We start from the raw sequence: 20,019 nt of genomic DNA, 5'->3' as shown, positions 1-20,019 counted from the left end.
GTTCCGGTATGTGCTGAAATTACCTGCCCCTCCCCCTTACTGTCCGTACTGGAACCAATCTCTGAATGCAAATAAGCATATCGGGGTTCCTATTACGTTTCAGGTATTCCTACATTAGAAATCGAGGGGTGCCCCGGGCTTCCTTCCTGATATATTTTATGTAGCTAGTGCCAGTGGTCATGGAAAGCCAGTTTTATGAAGACAAAAAACATTGTCATGGCTGACTAGCTGGAGGCACGCAATTAATGGTTAGCATGCCATTTAAATGAAAAAAAATAATATGCCTAATTAACAAAACTACTGCATTGGACGCCATTTTTGACAATTTTATAGGCAACAGCCACAAAGTGACGAAAAACAAGTCATTAACATCGAAGCTCATAAATTAAATAACCTCGTTTCGAAAAGCGCTGCAGAAAAATGATACTGGCTGGGTAGAATGCATATATAAACCTGGAGAGGCAAATTCAAAGCTAAAGGCTCTAACTTTGGCCATGAGGGAGATTTGTAAAATCGTCAGCCACCGGGCAATCGTTCGAGCGCTTTCATTAAAATGAAAACTCCCGAAGCGAGATGAAAAGAATCAAAGATGAAGCGAAGAAGGGCTGTCTGAAGGGCGCACCTATTTGCAGAGACCCTTAGTGGAGGTGGGCTGTCTAGAGGGCGCATCTATTTGCAGAGAGCTTTACTCTTCCTGCAGCTAAAATAAATAAATAAGATATCAGACTTCCTTCCTCACGCGATGAAACCATGTGGTCGAGAGAATAGTGAAGTGCCCGAGGCTATACAGTCTCACGTATTTAAGATCTGGACATTCGGCCGTCAGCAAAACATGGCTTTGTGCAATCCGCTTCCTGCTACTTCGCTTCATGAACCCTGTGTTAAATTCTATTTCAGCATAACGACCTCTTGGAGCAGTTCTTTGCGACTGCCTCATCCTTGTCTCAAGAAAAAAACGTTAGTTGTTTGGTGTGTTTTGTTTGTGGATTTAGTTTTCATGCACACACGAGTAAAAACAACACGTAAAAACAGGAGAAAAGAAGAGACGACTATATGCCGTCTTTTTCTTGGCCGGTTTGTGCTCGCCATTTTCTGTCATGGTTACGATTAATCAACAACCTCACTTGCAGATTGCCATCAAATAGTATTCTGCCTTTCTATTCGGTAAACACTGTAGGTGGCATAAGCACTACAGATTCACGGTGACCTTAATCACCACTGCGTAAGTTGTTTATTTCCTTTCATGTTCGAACTTCCGTCTTCAATCGCACGACAAAAAAATTGCACATTGATTTGCTTCTCTACGTCGTAGATCACGTTGGCACTTTGCTTTTTTGGGCCCTCTCCTAACAAGCATGCTGAACTCTCCTGATTATGTGAACAACAGCCTATCAGTTTATACGCTTTTTGCGTTGCTTTGGGATATTCGCTTGCTGTTCGTACGCAATGTGCTTTCAATTGCGATGAGGAGAACAGCAGCTCTTCACGTCTGTATGCGTTGTACGCGCCCTGCGTATGCGAGCGCTCTTAAGCTGTTTGCTTTTTTATGTGGCACAGCAGTAGGCGAAACATCGTGGTTTATACTTATTTTATTTATTTGCTCCGGCATAATTTACTAGCCTCTAAAGAGGCTGTGGCAGGGTTTGGGACCCAATTTGCGCAAGTCATGCGAAATAACCGTAAACATGTTTCAAGAATCAGAAAGTTACATCTGTTGTCTGCAACATAATCCCGAAAAAATAGAAAAACACGGTTACAGTCACAGCTTTTGGCAGCAGCAGAAACGATGAATCAGCACATGTTAGGCTTGTGCAGTACCTTGAAAATAGCTACAATTGCCGAATGTCAGTCAGGAGACGAGGTATACACATATAAAACAATTCGAGATGAAAGAGGATGCAATATTTATGGGAACACAAAATAGAATGAGGCAACACATCAACGCTGCAGCGCTAGTAACAGCCTACCTCAATAGATCGAAATGCATGATGAGGAAGTCTCTTCCTCTCTCTTACAGTTGGGTGAGGAAGGAAATTAGACGAGAACAAATGTTTGGTGGCATCTATTCGAGGAGTAATAGTAAAAAAGAAAAAGAAACTGAAGGCGCAATGATTTGTGTCTATCGCTAATTGTTGAAAGGCCGCCTGTCTTCAAGAGCCTTGTAGATGAATCAAATCAACTTTACTTCTTTATATGGATCTTTTGAATGATTTCTAATTTAGCTTCTCTATGAGGGAACCGAGCAGTATTAGCATACTCTAGAGCAGAACGTATGAGTGTCGTCCACGCCAGCAGTTTGGTCTCGCGAGAAGCAATCCTGAGGGAAAATCTGTGTGTACAAAGCTCTGAAAATGCCTTATATGCAATACAAGCTACGTAATGTTAGGACGCAGGATAGAATTATGTGCTGATAGTTATACTCGTCTAAATTTTTTTATTTCGGCATGCGGTATCTAACAAGAAGAAATAAAGCTTTTTTTTTATATAGCCAAACAATTTTCTTTAGTCTGAGCATTATCCTCGATGCTTGTCACTATTCTGTTACTTCTGTAAATGGTTTTGCGAGCTTAACTTGGACATCCGGTTATTAATTACTTTGTTAATGGTATACACTACGACCATCTGGATGGTAGCGTTGAAATTATAAATATATTACGTATAAAGCGAAAAAAAATAATTGATAAGAACGTGGTAGCTTGAAGCGCATCCAACAACGCTTAGACAGTCATTTGATTGGGTTGGTTTGGTTTATGGGGTTTAACGCCCCAAAGCGACTCAGGCTATATAGAGACGCCGTAATGAAGGTCTCCGGAAATTTCGACCATCTGGGGTTCTTTAACGTGCACTGACATCGCACAGTACACGGGCCTCTAGAATTTCGCTTTCATCGAAATTCGACCGCCGCGGCCCGGGTTCAAATCCGCGTCTTTCGGGCCAGCAGCCGAGCGCCGTAACCACTCAGCCACCGCGGCGGCCCGACAGCCCTTTGAAGTGGAAAAAGTGACATCTATCGGATAGACAACGTTTCATCCACTGCGCTGTATTCCCAGAACAATCATGGCTACGAAATTTATAGCGGATTTTAAAGTCGGACACGCAGTGGAGCACTTTCCAGAAATCTGAGAAAACTATATCAACTTGACGATATTTATCAGTGTTTGCAGCAAGGTAATGTATTGCTTATAAGGATCCAATCACAACTTAAAGCCTTTTTATAAACCAATGTTGGTTCTCGTTGCGCATATTATTTTATGCGCTGTGTGAGGCTCATTCCCACTTTTGTCACGAATAAAGGTAGCGACACAAACGTTCACAATGCCAAAGCACGTGTCGCAGAAGCACAGAGTGTCAAAGGCAGATGGACGAACGAACACATTTCCATAACAACAACACCCATCCTATTTATATTCCGCGACTTCCCAGGTCACGCTAACCTGCACAAAGTAATTTTCCAATTGACGAAGCCGGCAAGTTAACCTAGCTTTCTTTTTCTTTTATTACTAAGCTCACATAGCCATTCTGGTGACAACAAGTAGTCTTGCATGCCTAACTTGCGTTAGTTTCTGGCCGCGTCTAGTGGCTCGACGAGACCATTAGCGCCTCACGTGGCGGAAACTCGCATAACTACTCTGGAAGTTGAGGCAACTATTTTCCTATTTATTGAGTTCTAGCTTTTACCAGCCCCAAATTCATGCCACGCGTATTTGTATCCTACAATTTCGCAGCTGTAACCTTCCCCTATGTGCATCTAGTGCATCTTAAGTTTGGCGAGAAGTTCTAAATTTATTTCTGAAATATGTCTCTGTTCGATGAACACTGCTGAAGAAGTTCAATTTTTCTCTATCCGCACCGATAACATGAAACATTAAAAATTAACGCTACTTAAGTAACCAAGTCCAAGATTGTAAAGTCACATGCGTCGGTATAACTGATCCGCACCTCATCACTGTGAGACTACTTTGAACAGCTTTGCTATCTCTTTCACTCTACACTAGTAACCTCCATTCAGTGAAGTCCGTCCTGAACGATTTTTGTGACCAGACGCTTTCCCGTACATTCTGTGCAAATAGAAATGTCCCGGCCTGTATCAAAATACGTGTCTAGCCTCCGTTGTGTCTTCAATTTTTGTGCTTTCGAATTGCTGTTAATGAAAAGGAATTTCCTGTCAGCAGGGTCACTAATGTGGAAACGTCCGTTACTAAGAAGACAAGCCTTTAGTGTCGTTAAGGTTCTCGTGATTGATTTCTCTTTCGAAACAAAATTACGAGTGTCTTGGAGATCTACGTCACACTTAATCGGTGTTTCTTTTTCTGCTTCTGCCTTACTTTTTTTGTCGTTCAAACCTTTCAGCGTTCTGATCTTTGACTTAGACTCCGCATGAAGCAATTTCATTTCCTTTTCGTGTTTTTTTTTTTTTCAGTGAGGTGCTCAGCCTTCAATATCGGTATATAGAGATTTTTTAGCAAGGCTTACGTCACTACTGGTGAACTTTTTTCTGTGCGGCAACTCAATTTTCTTCTGCTTCGAGTCCCTGTGCGTCGAGGACGGGCGGAAAATTACGGCACTTCAGTGCTATTTGGACAGCGGGCTGAAATTGGTGCCGAGGCAATCAAAGCGGCGCAGACGCCTCCGCCGTCTGTTACTGGTCGCTAAAAAAGAAGTGCCTGTCTACCGGTAGAGTGTCTTTAAAGCCCAGAACGACACTGCAAGCCGGTCTCCAGTGAGTGTGAAGTGCTTTTGAGATGAGTTTTCTCGTAAGGCAAAAGTATTCTTTCTGCTCACACTCGACACTGTTTTCATACACACCACAACGTCTTGTGACACTTAACCGCGTTGCTTTTGTCGCATTTCTGTCGCTGCTTGTTGTGACGGAAGCAAAATGATGACAAAATGTTATCGGTGCTAGAAAAACATTGCTTTGACGTGCTTCTCTTTGAAACCGTTAAATAAAAAGATATGTTTATTGTTCTAAATAAAATGCGTGTTTTGTTCTCACAAAATTGTTGCGCGATTGTCAACTGGTGGTCGCTTGGAGATGCCCAGCCCCTAACTCAATTTCGCTCTTTGTAGTTTCAAAGACGACCAAAGAAGTGGAGCTGCAGTGGGGAAATGCAGAAGCTGTCACCATGTACAGTGGACTGAAGATGGCGCAGTTCGAGCTGCAGCAGATAAGCCTTACAAAATGCAGCGGCGCTTTTCAGATCGGTGAGTATTTCTACGGCGTGACGCTTTCGCACACGCAACGTTATCACAGAAAGATTCGCGCATTTCAAACCATTTATTGTTGGAGCGTGCAACTGCAATTTGTTCGGTTACAGTAACTGATATGCCATCACGTGTCCGAGGCCTTTCGAAAGCAGGCCTTGTCAGGCATAAACGCACCCGTAGTGGACCACAGTGAATAACATACCACATCAGTGCCACTTCAGAACGCGCGATATCAATGATGTAGTGTAACAATATGGTAATATCAGCTGCTAAAATCGGCTGCGTGTCACCTTTCTTGGAATAGATCCCTAGCGGTTTCATTATATCATAACCTGTTACCAATCCACACTGTTCATAGTTCGGGGGGGGGGGGGGGGGGGGGGGGGGGGCTTCCTAGAACATTTAGCGATCCAAAACTTGGAGGATTGAGGGCTCCAAGCCATTTATCGTTGGAGAGATTACGGCCGCTGAGTACGCAAAACCAGACACGCTGAAGGCCTCGAAAGCAAACACCTTGTGCTGTATACTTTTCACAGAGAGTGTACACCCGGCTAAATCTTACTGGCGTGATTTTTCCATAAAAGAATTCACCTTGTAAAAGGCTTCTCCTTTCTAAACCGCTGGCATATTCATGCTGTAATTCAACGCATGTGGTAGAATTTCGTGGTCCATTTTTCTTTATAATATCCTTGAGTGTAGTGATTGCCTGGCTAAGTAAAAATTATTAGTAACATTAATCGTCTACGGTTACGAAGTGCCAAAATAAGGGCGATACGCAGCAATGGTTCTGGTGGCGCAGTGGGGCTTTCTCTGGGTAAACGACTTGTCTAGCATGGGAGTAGAAGTGGTTTACCCAGAGGAAGAAGCGAGATGAACCAGAACCATTGCTACGTGTGCCGCTAGTTTTGAATCTTCGTAACCGTAGATGATGAATATTTCTGATATTTTTTAATTAATCAGGCATTTACTCCACATAAGCATAACATGGAAAAAATTTACCACCAAATTTCACCACATTCGTCAAATTAAATCGTGAATATGCCAAAGGTTTAACCGAGATAAGCCTTTTAAAAGGTGCAATTAGGGTTGCAAAAGCGCGCCTGTTAAAGATTTGGCCTGGTGTACATCGCTGATGAACAAAGATTAGTTTTAATTATACCAAATGCAATGACTATAAAGGAGTTTCCAGTGTGTAGGCTAGTCGGGGCCATAAATTTGCCTTCCATTGAGTTGTTTAATGTATTCATAAACCTGCTGCTAAGAAGCCGCTCACACACATGCCGGGTAATTTCAAAGTGCATAGTTAATAACCAGAGTTCATATTTTCAGGCGTCCCTTCGTTGCACTGTGCCTGGTGCAAATGCGCAAGAGTTGGAGGTACAAATACAGGGAACGAGGTAGCCTCTTTGAACTGTAATTAAATGTTCCTTAGTCCTTCGTGTATATATGGTGTGACCGTGCGCGAGCGTATTCCTGGGACGGTGACGCGTGGATGCACCACTGTGCAGGATTTCAGTGAATACAAGTGTAAAAAGTGTTAAAACATCAGCTCGTGCGAAATTTAATTTACTTTCCGTATACAAATCATGTACACAACTGGTTCTCTCATCCATTTTCGGACACAACGCAATATCGACTGCTGAGCAATGAGCGGTATCCACAGGCTGTAGTGTATAGCGGCATTTGAGAATGAATAGGCGTAGTGGGGCATTCGCCTCCTCCTTGAAGTAGGCGTGACGTGTTGCGTTTCCGCCCAGAGTGCCAGACTGGGGCAGAGAAAATTGCAGGATCAGGTTAGAAAGACAGACGCAAAAATATATAGAAACCTGATCGCCCGTCCCCTTTTTCTCATTCTGATGGGAAATAGACTCATAAGGTTGACTTCAAGGAAAAATAACCAGTCATACAGAATCTAAATTAAGGCCACAAGACGCGTCGCACAACTTGGAAGTGGCTCCTGCTTGCCTCCAGGTCCGCATGACGAGATGCGAATGCCGCTGATGAAAACCAACATCTACTTTTATCATGGCTTCTATTCCTTCCCTTTAAGCTCCTCATGAGAAGCTTAATACGGGATCAGTCTCGTGGGAGACGACAGGGGTGTAATGCGCCATGGTTTTTGCATTTCAGTAGTTCGAATTGTTTATGTGAGATGGCTTGATTTGCTTAAGTTCAATGCCAAAAACGGATATTAAACACGCTAATAGTTTCAAACATAAATAGATGGCGCGTTCGCAAATGTCACATTTTATTGCTACCGCTTAGTTCTCCTCAGGACTTCACTAAACCGTAAATGCTTCCCTGCCGGCAATCACTATGTAGTGAGAATTCCCGAATTGAGTGGTACAAGTTTGCAGGAGTTCCCGCTCAAAATCCAGTAGGAAAACACAAAGCAGCTTGTGATTCCCAAGTAAAAAATAATTGATAAATGCGACTGGTACTTATGCATTGTGAATGGCCACATATACTCATTGTTCACGAGGAAGTCGCAACTGTAAATATCTTCTTAGGAAGAGGTGAGGAAGGCCGTTGTAGTTCGGTAGATTTTACATATACTGCACGCAGGCTAGAAAACAGTGGGTGCTAGAAAACTGAATGTCTCCAGAATTCCATAACTCATGCCATGTTGTCTGCAGCTGGCTTTAGATCCTAGGATTTCCCAACTTTCGTGCGCAAGATGTTCCGAGTTTTCAGTCGCCGTCTTCCCACAAGTAGTATGTTGTGTTTCGTGTGCTCTTTTAAACCAGCGCAGTACGTTCGGCTTCGGTTCCGAAACATCCAACACAGTGAATATATTATGTTGTAGATTTTATAGGCACTGTGTACAGTTTTCAAAACAACTTAGAGACCTTCATGCAGAACCCACATTTTTATAGCTACAGAATGCCAGGAGTCATGCTTTTCGACACTTCAATAACTTCAGTAACTTCAGGCTTTCGTTTCCAAGGAATAGCAGTGAAGAGTACATATTTGGGAGGAAGCCATCATGGACGCAGTGTGATCGCCGGGGCAACGCGGGGAAGACTGGCAGCGTAGACGCCTTAAAATGATGATTTATATGCCGTGGTGCACAGAACATGCGTTATGCGTCCGCTGCTCTCTGCGTTACAAACGCCACTAAAAATGAGCCTTGCGTTATTTCTGAATCAAAGGATCAGCACTGGACGAAAGCTTCTTTGCACGAATGTAATATGTGCGAGGAAGCAAAAAGTTGGAGGGGAAGGGTCGTTAAGTTTCCTAATTCCTTGAATATTTTCTGAGTCCCTGGCCTAACGTGCACACTTGTATTAAAATATTACTGCGATTATAATGCCAGACTATTTCACGTGAAATAATTCTCGTAGCACGCCCATGTTTCGTGACCATCGTTTTCAAATATCCATTTCCATCCGCATAATTTGTTAGAAAGATGGTGTAGATTTACGCGAAACTCCTCACTGTTGTCGGGCATTTTTTCGTGTGGCATCTCGTATGCCAAAGGCGCTGCACAGCAGGCAAACCTGATAGCTGTTTTATTTTGACTTTTGGCCAGCAGAATTGTAGGAACACCAAAGACAGCTGTTACGTCCCAACAGGGAAGGATTCCGCGCTGACCGTCAATGTCTTGCACTCGTAAAAAAGCATTACTTTAGACGTTTCACAGGTGTTGTCTTGGAACATGGCCTTAAAGCGAGAGATCAGGATACTACAAAAGACCAGGAATTTGAATGCCTGTAAGATACATCATAAGCAATCACATTAACTGGCCTGAACTGAGCTCCACAATGCATTATGTTTGGCGAGTTGTTTGCTGACTTGTAACTGCAGCTCATTTGGCGGCACATAGATGACACACAACACGCAGTGCGCTGTTGCGAATAATGGTACCGAATGGAAAGGAACATGAACACACTCACAAAAGGCCTTCGTACTAGAAATGAATTACCACAATGCAATATGTAGAGGGAGCTGGATTTTGAAGTCCACAACTACAGCGCATTTGACGGCACAGCGAGCACGCACAAAACACAGAGCGCAGCTCTCTGTGTGTTGTGAGTCTTCACCTCTTTTCTGTAAAATGCGATGTAGCTATGGAATTGAGCGTTTATAAAAGAATTTAAATAGCTCGGAGGTTGATAGCAACCAATTTTTCTCACTTCGCATCAGCCTAGTCGCATTATTAAGAGCGTTAGCTCTTATTCGTCACGTTTCGTGTTCACGGGTCTCTATAATTTCTCCTCCATCGAAATTCGACCGCCGCGGCCGGGATCGAGCCCGCGTCTTTCGGGTCAGCAGCCGAGCCCTGTAATTAGCCAATGAGCCACCGTCGCAGCCGAGCATGACTGCCTTCTGGGCACTTTTGTCCTCGACTGAATCTTCTCACGAAGCTCTCGTGGCGCTTGTTGTCACAAGTATCACCGCAAAGCACAGCGTTAGTTGGGAATCATGATCATGTGGCTGTACCTTGCAATGCACATCAAACTGCTGTAAATGAAGTAAGGTAAGGTCAGTGGCGTTCTTTAAAGATCTAAAAATACTCGGAAACACAAGCGGATGCCAAAATATTTCGAGAGCTACAGGAGGCCGAGGTTCTGAAACACATGGGTGCAAAATATCTAGAGACATGGAGGAAAAGGGAGCAAGACATAGAGGAAAAGGAACCAAAGCCCCAGTAAAGTGCCCAGAAATTAAGCAAGAAATTATCAGTATAGAGGACTAAATCGCATACAACTCATTCCAGGCTTGTCATGAATGTGTTATTATTTGAAATGTTTATTTAGTAAGTGCGTAACAAGCTACCTTGAGATCTTACAGGTAGCTTAGTAGGACTCTTCACTAAGTGCACGGCTGTTTTACGAGGTATTAGGAAGTTAATTTGTAACTTGGTCGTCAGAACTTTGGGGCGTTCTTTCTTGGGAAGTTAATTTCTGCTTTGATAGGCGTAGTTTAATTCGGAAATATGACAAGGCAAACGAAGTGTTCAAGTACAGAGATGTACGAGAGGTAAAGAAAACTAAGAGGCTATCTTGCTGTCCAGAGCAGATCTAAATATTTATTGCATTGCAGGAAAGGTATAGCAACGGCTTATAGATTATTGTGGCGATCTATGAAGTTCCTTTGCCAGCAACCAATTTTCTTTGCTGGACAGCACGTTCGGCATCATCCCTTCTTTTTGTGTGTACTGACGCACGTTACCAGCGTTCCCATCGTGCCTAAGATTAGGTGGCCACAGCACGAGCCACACAGAATTGTGGAACTGTCGCCTCGTTCGGCAACCGCAGTCGCCGCTCCGTCGAGCAACAACGTCGGCGTAACTGCAAGACATACTATGGAGGTCTTCAGGGGTCCTTGCGAACAATCGCGACGTGGAGAACACGGATGAATGATGATGAAGACGACTGTATGCGTCGCACAGCACCAGAGGCTACCAGTTTGAAAAAGCAGTCCTAATAGCTCGGGGTTTCCCTACATCAGGTTCGCTATACACTGCCTTAATCGGGCTCGCAATTCTCTGTCTGTTACGTGACAAACACAGGCTTCGACGGGCAGTTAGCTCTCCAATTATGTACGAGCCTATGTTTGCAACCTTTTGGTAGCAAAGCTTATCTATGTATAGCAAGTTCTGCGTTGTGATACAAGAAGGTACAAAAAAATTGCAGAATTATACAAAGAGTTCAAAAATTTTCTTGACCTTCGTTTAGAGCTCCTATTAGGAATCAATGCGCAGAGACAACTTTTTTCTCCTTGTAGAGTCTAGTGGAGCTGGCCTTGTGCACTCATTTGTCCTACATATTGTTTCACAGTTTTTCTTTTTGAAAACGGCTCAAAGTGCGCCTGATTTGTGATCTGCATCATCTAATCGCTCTGACTTGACATGACCGTGAGAGATCTGTGTGGGGCGTTTTTTTTTGTTGGTTTCTGGAGCAGTTAATTTTCTCACTGTTCACTTTTACTTAGAGTACTTTTTCGGCCTCTTTAGAAAGCAGAAGACAAAGGGTATGAAACATTCCTTATTTCTCAGCTTTACATTAGATTTGTTGACTCTAGTGTAGTAAAGCGAGTTGTACGGATGCGTTTTCTGTCTGGCGCAAAAACATTCGCTTTTAAACTTTATACCTCGACGTTACCTGTCAAATTCTGGCTTCGCGCCTGGTGAACTTTTGTGGTATTGCCGGTGAGTTGTTGCTTGTCTGCTTAACCAGAGGCCACTGATCACACCTTTTTGTTGTGCCGTGGTCTCGAGATGTCGCCTGAGGCTATAGGATTTCAACCTCTACAGAAAGACTCGTATGAATCCGTGTGATATTTTTATGCTGATGGTACTGCTTAGCATCTCGACAAGCCGCATGATGGATCACCATAGAGAACCACCGCGTTCAGCGAAGTCGCGGTTCAGATAAAGATGCGCCTTGGCGCGGAGAGATATATGATCCCCATGATCAAGCTTCAGACTGCGCCTTTTTTGTTGACATATGTGCAATTTCTCCGGGAATTTCGGTGTGCGGGAGCGATTGAGGTGTGTGGTGGCATGAAGATGTATGAGGGGATAGCGGATGTGTAAGGCATTCAGCGGCTCAGCAAGGCTGTTGTTCTATGTAACGAAGATTCAGAAAAGCTCCGGCTATGTCTGGGTGACCGAGCATATTGGGAAACAACGCCGCTCTGAGTGCGCCGCCCCTGTCTGGAATCCAGCCCAGGGTTGAAGCTATTATTTATTTGTTGAGTACTACTTGGACAGAATGATGCGGAATATTTCGGATATGTAAGGCTAAATGTTCGGCGCAATGCTCGTCCTCCTCTTCGGCTTTGGTTTCACCGCGCTTTTCAGGCGACGTTCTGATTAATTTGCTGACATTGGGAGCCGAAGCATTTCATGCTGAAAAACAACGTAAGCAGCATTTATAACGCTGCGACTATGCATAGTGTGATGTGTAGTGTGGTATGAACTGCACTCAGAGTAGGCACCGGTCTCTTTTTACGCCCAATCCGCAGGCGAGTACAGCTGCTTGCGCGCTGAGCTGAACCTGAAGCGCTCCATCGGCCACCACCTGGTGCAGTCCTACCTGCCGTCCACGCTAATCGTGGTCGTGTCCTGGGTTTCGTTCTGGCTTGACGTGGACGCCATACCGGCTCGCATTACGCTCGGCGTCACCACGCTGCTGACGATCTCCTCCGAGAGCTCGGACCACCAGGCCAACCTGGCGCCTGTGTCGTACGTGAAGGCACTCGACGTGTGGATGGGCACGTGCACCATGTTCGTGTTCGCCGCCGTGCTAGAGTTCACATTCGTGTCGTACTTGGCACGTCGTAAGCTAATCGTACCGGCGTCTATTGGAGACGTCGAGGCCTCTCAAGACCTCGTCCTTGTCGTGGTGAGTATACAGCCATACAATAAGTACTAGACGGGCAGTGTTTACAGATAACAAGCATAACTATGCTACGCTTGTGAAAATCTAAGGCGCGTATACAGAGGTTATATTTGCGTTCAATTGAACGCTTGGCCATGTGACCTGAGACAGAATCACTGTCAGACCTGATAGTTCCGGCAAGCTACAAAAATTTAGGAAACGGACTACAACCAGGTGCTGGCCTCTGAAGGAAGATAAAACATTGACAGACGATTATGATTGTTGGTAAGGCAAAGTTTCAGCGCAGCTCTTCACAATGCGTTGGCGTGTGTGTGTGTGCGTAACACACCTCTCGCCAGGTGGCGTGTTCCGCTGATAGCCACTAGAGTCACTAAAAGATTTACTAGCCACACTCCGGGATGTCCCAATGGCAGCCACCTTGAAGCTGGTGTTTCGCTCTGCTACTGGGAGAACCCTCTACACCGACTACGCCGACGAAGAACGCAGAACGGGTGCTTAAGAGCTGCGCTCCAAAAAAAAGTATCGAAACTCGCGGTTGTGAGCATAATAAACAATGTTCTTCCTGAATATGCTCTGGCGGTGGCATATCTATGACATAGCGTAAGAAATGCTCATGCTTAAAAAAAAATAAACGCCGATGCACAGTCCGCTTCCATGACCTGTTTGGACGCAGCAAATAATTTAGAGCAGTCAGAAAAAAGTTTTCTGGATCACTTGTGCAAGACTTTCGCAGTAGTTAAATACTCGATGGGTTATGGGTGTGCAATATAAGGACACCACAACACTGCACAGAAAGGAGGCGGGAGTTTGAAAATTGACGGTACTAAAATCTACGCTCAGAACGACGTGGAACGTAGACAGCTTCTCGTACGTAAAATCGATTTTAAAATATAGAAGCTGCAAGTGCTACGGGACTAAAATTAAACCAATAATGGTAGCGCTAACCTTGAGCGACCAGAAGATCGTTAGGTCAAGATTAATTTGGAAATATTTAATTAATTATGTAGGGAGTTTTTTAATTACAGCTGTTGAAGTGAAAATTTGTCTCATTGTTACCTGATCAAACAAAAAAAGTGTGTTAATTAGGTGGGAGCTGAAATCAGTTTGTCATGTGCCTTCAAGAACCACAACTCACCTGCTGGACTGTTTTTGTTCAGCCTCAGATCGTCCTAATGCTTTATTTGACATCAACATCACTCTCCCCTTTGGTCGTTTAGGAAAAAATACTGTACGTTGGAGCAATAATTCGAACGCCTTACTTCGACATTCAGATGTCTGGGCCTTGACTGCTTTATGCCATGGACCTGGGATGTAGCATATTAAATTATACTGCACTTTTTCTTGTACTGTTTGATACTATAGAAGTCCCGGCAATATATAAACTGCAGGATTTGCACATGATTGTTGGCACAGTTGATTAATGCATTGTGGTGGCGCGAGCCTTGTTGCGGGATAACTAATGTAGCCTAGATGTATTCTGCACCAATATCCTTCACGACGTTATCGCATCCCGTTACCTGTGGTGCATGTCGCAGTAATAACTCCAGCCCTTACCAACGTATCAACTTATTTGCACCGAAGCTTCCGACGCAGTGTAGCACGTCCAGACTTAGGCACAGCTGAAATAGAAACTGTCTTGTTTCTAGTAATCCAACAAGCTCGAAAGAAGGACTGTGACGTCGAGAATGCACTCAGTGTGGCGGAAAGAGACCTGCTACTATCAACATATCAATAGTAGCCAAATCACATAACACAAAGCAACAAAGACTGAACAGGCGCCTGTTTAGTCTTTGTTGCTTTGTGTTATGTGATTTGGCTACTATTTATACCTTGATAGCAGCCGGTCTCTTTCTGCAACACTGAGTGCATTCTCGACGTCACAGTCCTTCTTTCGATCTTGTTGGATTTATTTATTTATTTATTTATTTATTTATTTATTTATTTATTTATTTATTTATTTATTTATTTATTTATTTATTAATACCTCCAAGGCCCCATTGAAGAGGTGTTAAATGAGGGGGTGGAACTTCAGCAGTAAATTTCTTCAATTGACGATCTGAATGACGATGAGTCGATCTGATCAACGATGGCGTTTGGCAGGTCATTCCAGTCCCTTCCAGACTGCCTTCCCGTGGTTTGTGCGATTGGAGATGCGATGTGCGGGGCTGATAATGGAGTTGAGATGTGGATGATGATAGTATTTATGAAACAGACACAGTCTGGAAATTTTTCGGCGGTTCGCTAAAGTTGTGAGTTGAGCTTTACGTTTTAGTTGAGTTACACTTACATGATAAGAATAGGCTCAGAAAATGAAACGAGCTGAGCGATTCTGTACAGATTCGAGAGTAGTGGAAAGGTTATTTTGATGAGGGTCAGAGATCGTGCATGGATATTCTAATTTGGGACGGATAAGTGTTAAGTAAGCAAGGGACTTCACTGATGGGGGTGCTAGTCGCAGGGTTCGTCGAAAGTAACCAAGGACGCAATTTGCCTCGTTAGTAATCTGAGATACATGAAAAGACCAATTTAGATCAGGTGTCAAATGGATGCCTAAATACTTGTAAGTTAATACTAGAAACAAGACAGTTTCTATTTCAGCTGTGCCTAAGTCTGGACGCGCTACACTGCACCGGAAGCTTTTGTGCAAATAGGTTGACACGTTGGTAAGGGCTGGAGTTGGTAAGGGCGACATGCACCACATGCCTTTCCAGCCTTTCTTGATGTGCGTTGTCCAATTTGGTGCCAGTTTTCTTTTTTTTTTGAGATGCACCAACTTACCCCCCCCCCCCTCCCCCAACATGTTCTACTCAAATATCAATAGCACCTAACGCTACATTTGTCTAAATGTACAGTGTGCTGAAACGATGTTTCCCGGCGGAATTATTTTTTGCTGTTCTGTGGTTCTGCTTGCCTGACAACGGGTGCACCATTCGCCACAATCATTTCTTCTTGTCTCTCTGTTGCGTTTCTCGTCCCCAGGGCAACAACGACAAAGGTCGGCCCACGTCTCCGTCCATTCCGACGTCCACTCATGTGATTCTGGCGTACAGACACCGCGCCAAGCAGATCGACCAAGTGAGCCGGGTCGCATTCCCCATCGGGTTTTTCCTGTTCAACGCACTCTACTGGCCGTACTACATGCTTTAGCTGCTAGTGGTGACGACAGCGACTGTCGCGCCCAGTGAGCGCTGCACTCAGAAAACGGCCCCTTGTGACCCCAGAGACAAGAGCCTCCCCAGCGGCGCGCCTCAAAAGACTGCCATTTCCGACAAGCTCGAGGAAGGACGGAAACAGTTTTGCCTCTCTAATCTGTTCTCTTTTTGTGCGTGAATATGTCTTTTTATTGCGGTCTGTTTAGCCTTTTTATGGCACCAAGTGTCGTTCTCTTGGCGACATGGATACTGTCTTTACCTGGTACGACTGTCTAGTCACCAAGCTCGCTTTTTCTTTCTTGAGCGAGGTGTGTGCTGGGCGAGCTGGTTGCTAGTCATTTTGAGGAAAGCAGCGCTGGAGGACGGCGGACAAGGAAATGAAGCGGAAACAAGTGCGCTGAACAAAAAAATTATTTTCGAAGACAGCTTAACCGCACCTTTTATACTGTGTTGTTTGTTAAGCTCATTTTTGTCCCCTTCTTGTCCTTGTCTTCTTTCGCCAGCGCTGCATTTCTCAGAATCTCTTTTTCTGATTACATGCGTGCTCCAGCCGCCATTTGAAAGAACTTTTTACTGCGCACTGTCCGTTCACGTTGCCGTAAGCTCTATGAATATACGCCCCCAATTTTCTCTTGTATGAACTGCGTCTAGCGGTTTTTCCAGAGTTGTTCGAAAACAGGGGAAAATTAAGTACTAATTCTCGAGTAGCGCTGGCTCTCATTTCACTGGAGAATCAAGACAAAATGAACACGATCAGAATAACGAGAGTCTCGATGCATTCATGAATTTACTGGCGACGTCTCCGTCGCAATCAAGGCAAGGAAGAGGCACTATTCAGTGGCAACCTCCTCATCCTCGGCTTGAGCACAGTTCAAGAATAGTCTTAGAAAATGTGGAAGAGTAAGAATATTCAAAAACGACGAACCCATGTATGTATGCACGACAGAAAATCATTTTCTTCTGATCGCTGATTACGGCATGGAACATTATTTGTTCTTTCTTTCTGTCACTATCCTGCGCTGCGCTACTATTTAATATTAGCTCCCAACGCAGTTTGTTCGCCGGCGCACGGGATATTCAGAGCAATCCCGCACAATAATCTGCTCGCAGAACTGCCTTAGCGGCACACTGTTGTGTTCCTTCTAAGCAGCCAGCGAATTAGGTAAATGAGGACGATGGATACTGACTGAAGCCACTCTAGTTTGCTAGAGCTAAAGCCACTTCTAGGGAAACTAGTTTTCGTTAGTGTTTGGCGCCAATTCATTTTAAACGAAGACAGACCCGCCGCCCTGATCCTCGCTTTTAGGCGACACGATGGCTCTGTAACGATGTTTGTGCGCTGGCGCCCGCACCCTCATTTCATAATCTGTGGAGGACTGGGCAAAGCAGCCATAGGCAGTCATTGGAATTTGGAGATTTGAGGTGCTTTACACTCGCTCATTAAAGCGCCTAAAGGACTTCGCATAGCCACACCGCAGTTCCAGATGAGGCAGGTATGGCGCGTGGTGCATAATAATGTAGCAATTCTTAATACTGCGATAACCTATGAAATCCGAGCCCGCACAGAACGCCCGTAGCAATCATTACTCGATAGGAAGCGACAGGGAGATGGAAGAGGACAGGATTTAGTTAAAGCGGAGAGCTCCGTTATGCAGCATATTGATTTAAGGAAATGTTTCAGGCGACAGCTCGCACGTACCAATGCTCACTACTGCGATATCGTATTTAGTAACGGTATTTTATCAAGAGGCCTGTTTCAGCCGTACATGTGGCATTAATGCTGAACCATGTTTCATCTATATATCCACGTCCTAAACACAAATAACAGGCCACCACAGCTGTATACAGCCTCCCTAAGCACTAAAGACACGCTGCTGGCTGTGCCATTATGACAATGTTGTTGAGTCTCAGGTTTTTTGCGAGTCTTCCCTGCTTCAACCTTTTTGAGCTGTGCACGGGAGTGCTTCAAAATCAATAAGATGTGTCAACGCTGAGTGCTAGAAGATGAGATTACTTACCTCCAGGATTGAATCCATTCCTTGTACTTGCCTGTTATAAGCGTTTAACGGCGGAGGACACCAATTTGCGGGCTCAACGTTAAACAATATTGGAAGAAACAGGCCACTGTGTGCATATATTATTCCGTCATGAGTACATCTATGAAGATCTCGGACGTGTTCGGCACCAAGTTATATCCCACTCTCACCTCTGCCCTCCGACGGGGAATAAAGTTCTTTTTATTCTTACATGTCGCGCTACTCTCACCTTGAAACGTCGCAAATAGCTTTGGTGTGCCTGACACCGGGGCCATGAGCACGAAACTGATCTGCAGCATCACGTTTGATGTCGCAGCAGTTGAATAGATAACCAAATGTCTTGTATTGCGTCATGTACTGCTGTCCTCACGATGCCGTCGACAGGCAGCGTAATCAGCTCAAGTGCAGTGAAGGTGCTAGGCTGTTTAAGAGACAGAGCGCGAGAAGTAATATATCCGAACTGACGAATACTCCAGTCAACGTACCCGCCTTTCGGCATTCAGCTATCCTTAAGCTGACTTTCGGCACCCTGTTGGCTCTAACAGCCAGAGTTCTCAGTGAAAGATATCCTGCACGAAAGGCTGAACTCCTGCGCCTGTGGCTCTGATGAATTAATCATCTGTGAAAGCCTAACCGCAGATAGGGGGATTGTATATAGCCTGTAAATATTTCCACAGTGCAGTAACTTTACTCTAGACGATCTTCTGTATCCCACGTTATCTTGAAGTTAAATAAAGCTGGAGACAAATATATTCTGCTAATATTTGAAGGAGTTGTGCACACACTGTTACTCGACGATTGTGCCTGAAACAATGCATACCCTGTTTGTCATGTTGTTCACGCATCATGCCCAAATCCCACTTTGAACACCATGTTCGAACAGGAGGGGTAGCCTACAGGGGAATCTTGAAAAATTCGCGTATTACTGGATAAAGCCTCATGCCTTGCGAGCACTGCTCCTTTTCACGCCATGTTTTTTTTTCCTTCTTTCTTTCATTCCAGGCATATCACACCATAGCCACTTATTGGCAGCTGTACCATCCAGACATCATTCATTTCAAGTGTCTCACTCTATGGACTTGCTGTTGTGCTTCAACAGAGTAGTATTTTTCAACGCACGATCGTGAAATTGGTATCTGTTCTGAACAACACCGATCTTCGCGCATGCTGCTGCAACAGGCCGCAAAGTGAATGGTTCAAGCTCAATTGGGCTTCCATATGTGAGAGTTCTGGAACTGGAGCGGCGCTTGTTTTGCTGCTGAGTTTCTGTTTCCATCTTTTGAATTCGGCTTTACGTCCTACACGTGCAGGGACGTGATTTGCGGTTGCTGTTGACAGCTACCGCAAATCATTACCAGAAACTCAAGACAAACACTTCTGGTTCCCTTCGCTGCCACAGCGTGCCGCATGGCTTTGGGAATTCAAGAACAGCGCGTTCACGTCATTCGTGACGCAATAAAAGGGGATTACGCAGTGGCTACAGAACAGAACGTCAATGGCTGCTAGGCTTACATGCGCTGGCTGCGTGTTGTCCCGAATTACTGGTAACGTTCACAGTGAACAAACAGCAACATAGTGGCCCTGTGTCAGTATCATCCCTTGAATTGAAACGTTTCTTAAATGGCAGTGCTCGTTTGGTATCTCGCGGCGTCATATTTTTGTGCACAGTTTCGTCATGTATAATAAAATAAAATACGGTACGTTCGAATGGGTTGTCCAATGTTTGCAAAGATATACTCACACGTGCTCAGAAATACTTCTGCTTCACGTCGAAGTAAAGAGCCTTCCAGCGGGCCAGCGACTTTGGCAACGGTTTGGTGGTACCAACCCAGCTCAAAACCAGAGGCCTGTATGCAGTAAAAATGGTAAGTGCCACTTCAGACCTACTTGAATACAGCAGACTTGGGTCCAAAAGACAAGATTGTGCAATTATTCTCTTAAAACAGACTATCTTGTTGGCCCTGATGTATCGACTTTAGACGCATCACAAACCGGTCAAGTCTGTTGCGCTCCGCAATAGATAATGAAACTCAAACGCATCGTGCACCGCCTTTGAATGCACCAAAACGCGTTAAAATAACTCACGGCGCGCAATGAGACACGACCATCATAATATCTTACAAAATGACTGCATTTCGCATGCCTCAGAAGAGGATATCGAAAACATTTTGCTCACAATTATCCTGGCCCGAAGAAGTGCACAGAGACGAACGCGAAAGTATAATTATCAAAATCGAAACGCGCTGAAAGAAGTTACTGGAGTTTAAAGTTCCA

At 44.5% G+C, this 20,019-nt stretch overlaps 1 protein-coding gene across 1 annotated transcript in view; it reads left to right on the top strand.

The window, feature by feature from the left end:
• The window catches only part of LOC144093605 (glycine receptor subunit alphaZ1-like), a 185,888-nt gene extending 166,437 nt beyond the window's left edge, over positions 1 to 19,451 (top strand). The window contains exons 6-8 of the mRNA XM_077627164.1: positions 5,071 to 5,205; positions 12,181 to 12,560; positions 15,537 to 19,451. Coding sequence (XP_077483290.1) covers positions 5,071 to 5,205; positions 12,181 to 12,560; positions 15,537 to 15,704 — 683 coding nt within the window. The 3' untranslated portion in view covers positions 15,705 to 19,451. The remainder of the gene's footprint in view (positions 1 to 5,070; positions 5,206 to 12,180; positions 12,561 to 15,536) is intronic.
• The last annotated feature ends 568 nt before the right edge of the window (positions 19,452 to 20,019 follow it).

The sequence above is a fragment of the Amblyomma americanum genome, chromosome 6, assembly GCF_052857255.1.
Source record: "Amblyomma americanum isolate KBUSLIRL-KWMA chromosome 6, ASM5285725v1, whole genome shotgun sequence".
NCBI classification, from domain to species: domain Eukaryota; kingdom Metazoa; phylum Arthropoda; class Arachnida; order Ixodida; family Ixodidae; genus Amblyomma; species Amblyomma americanum.
Note: the sequence above shows the minus strand (reverse complement) of the source record. Positions and strands in the feature narration are given on the sequence as shown.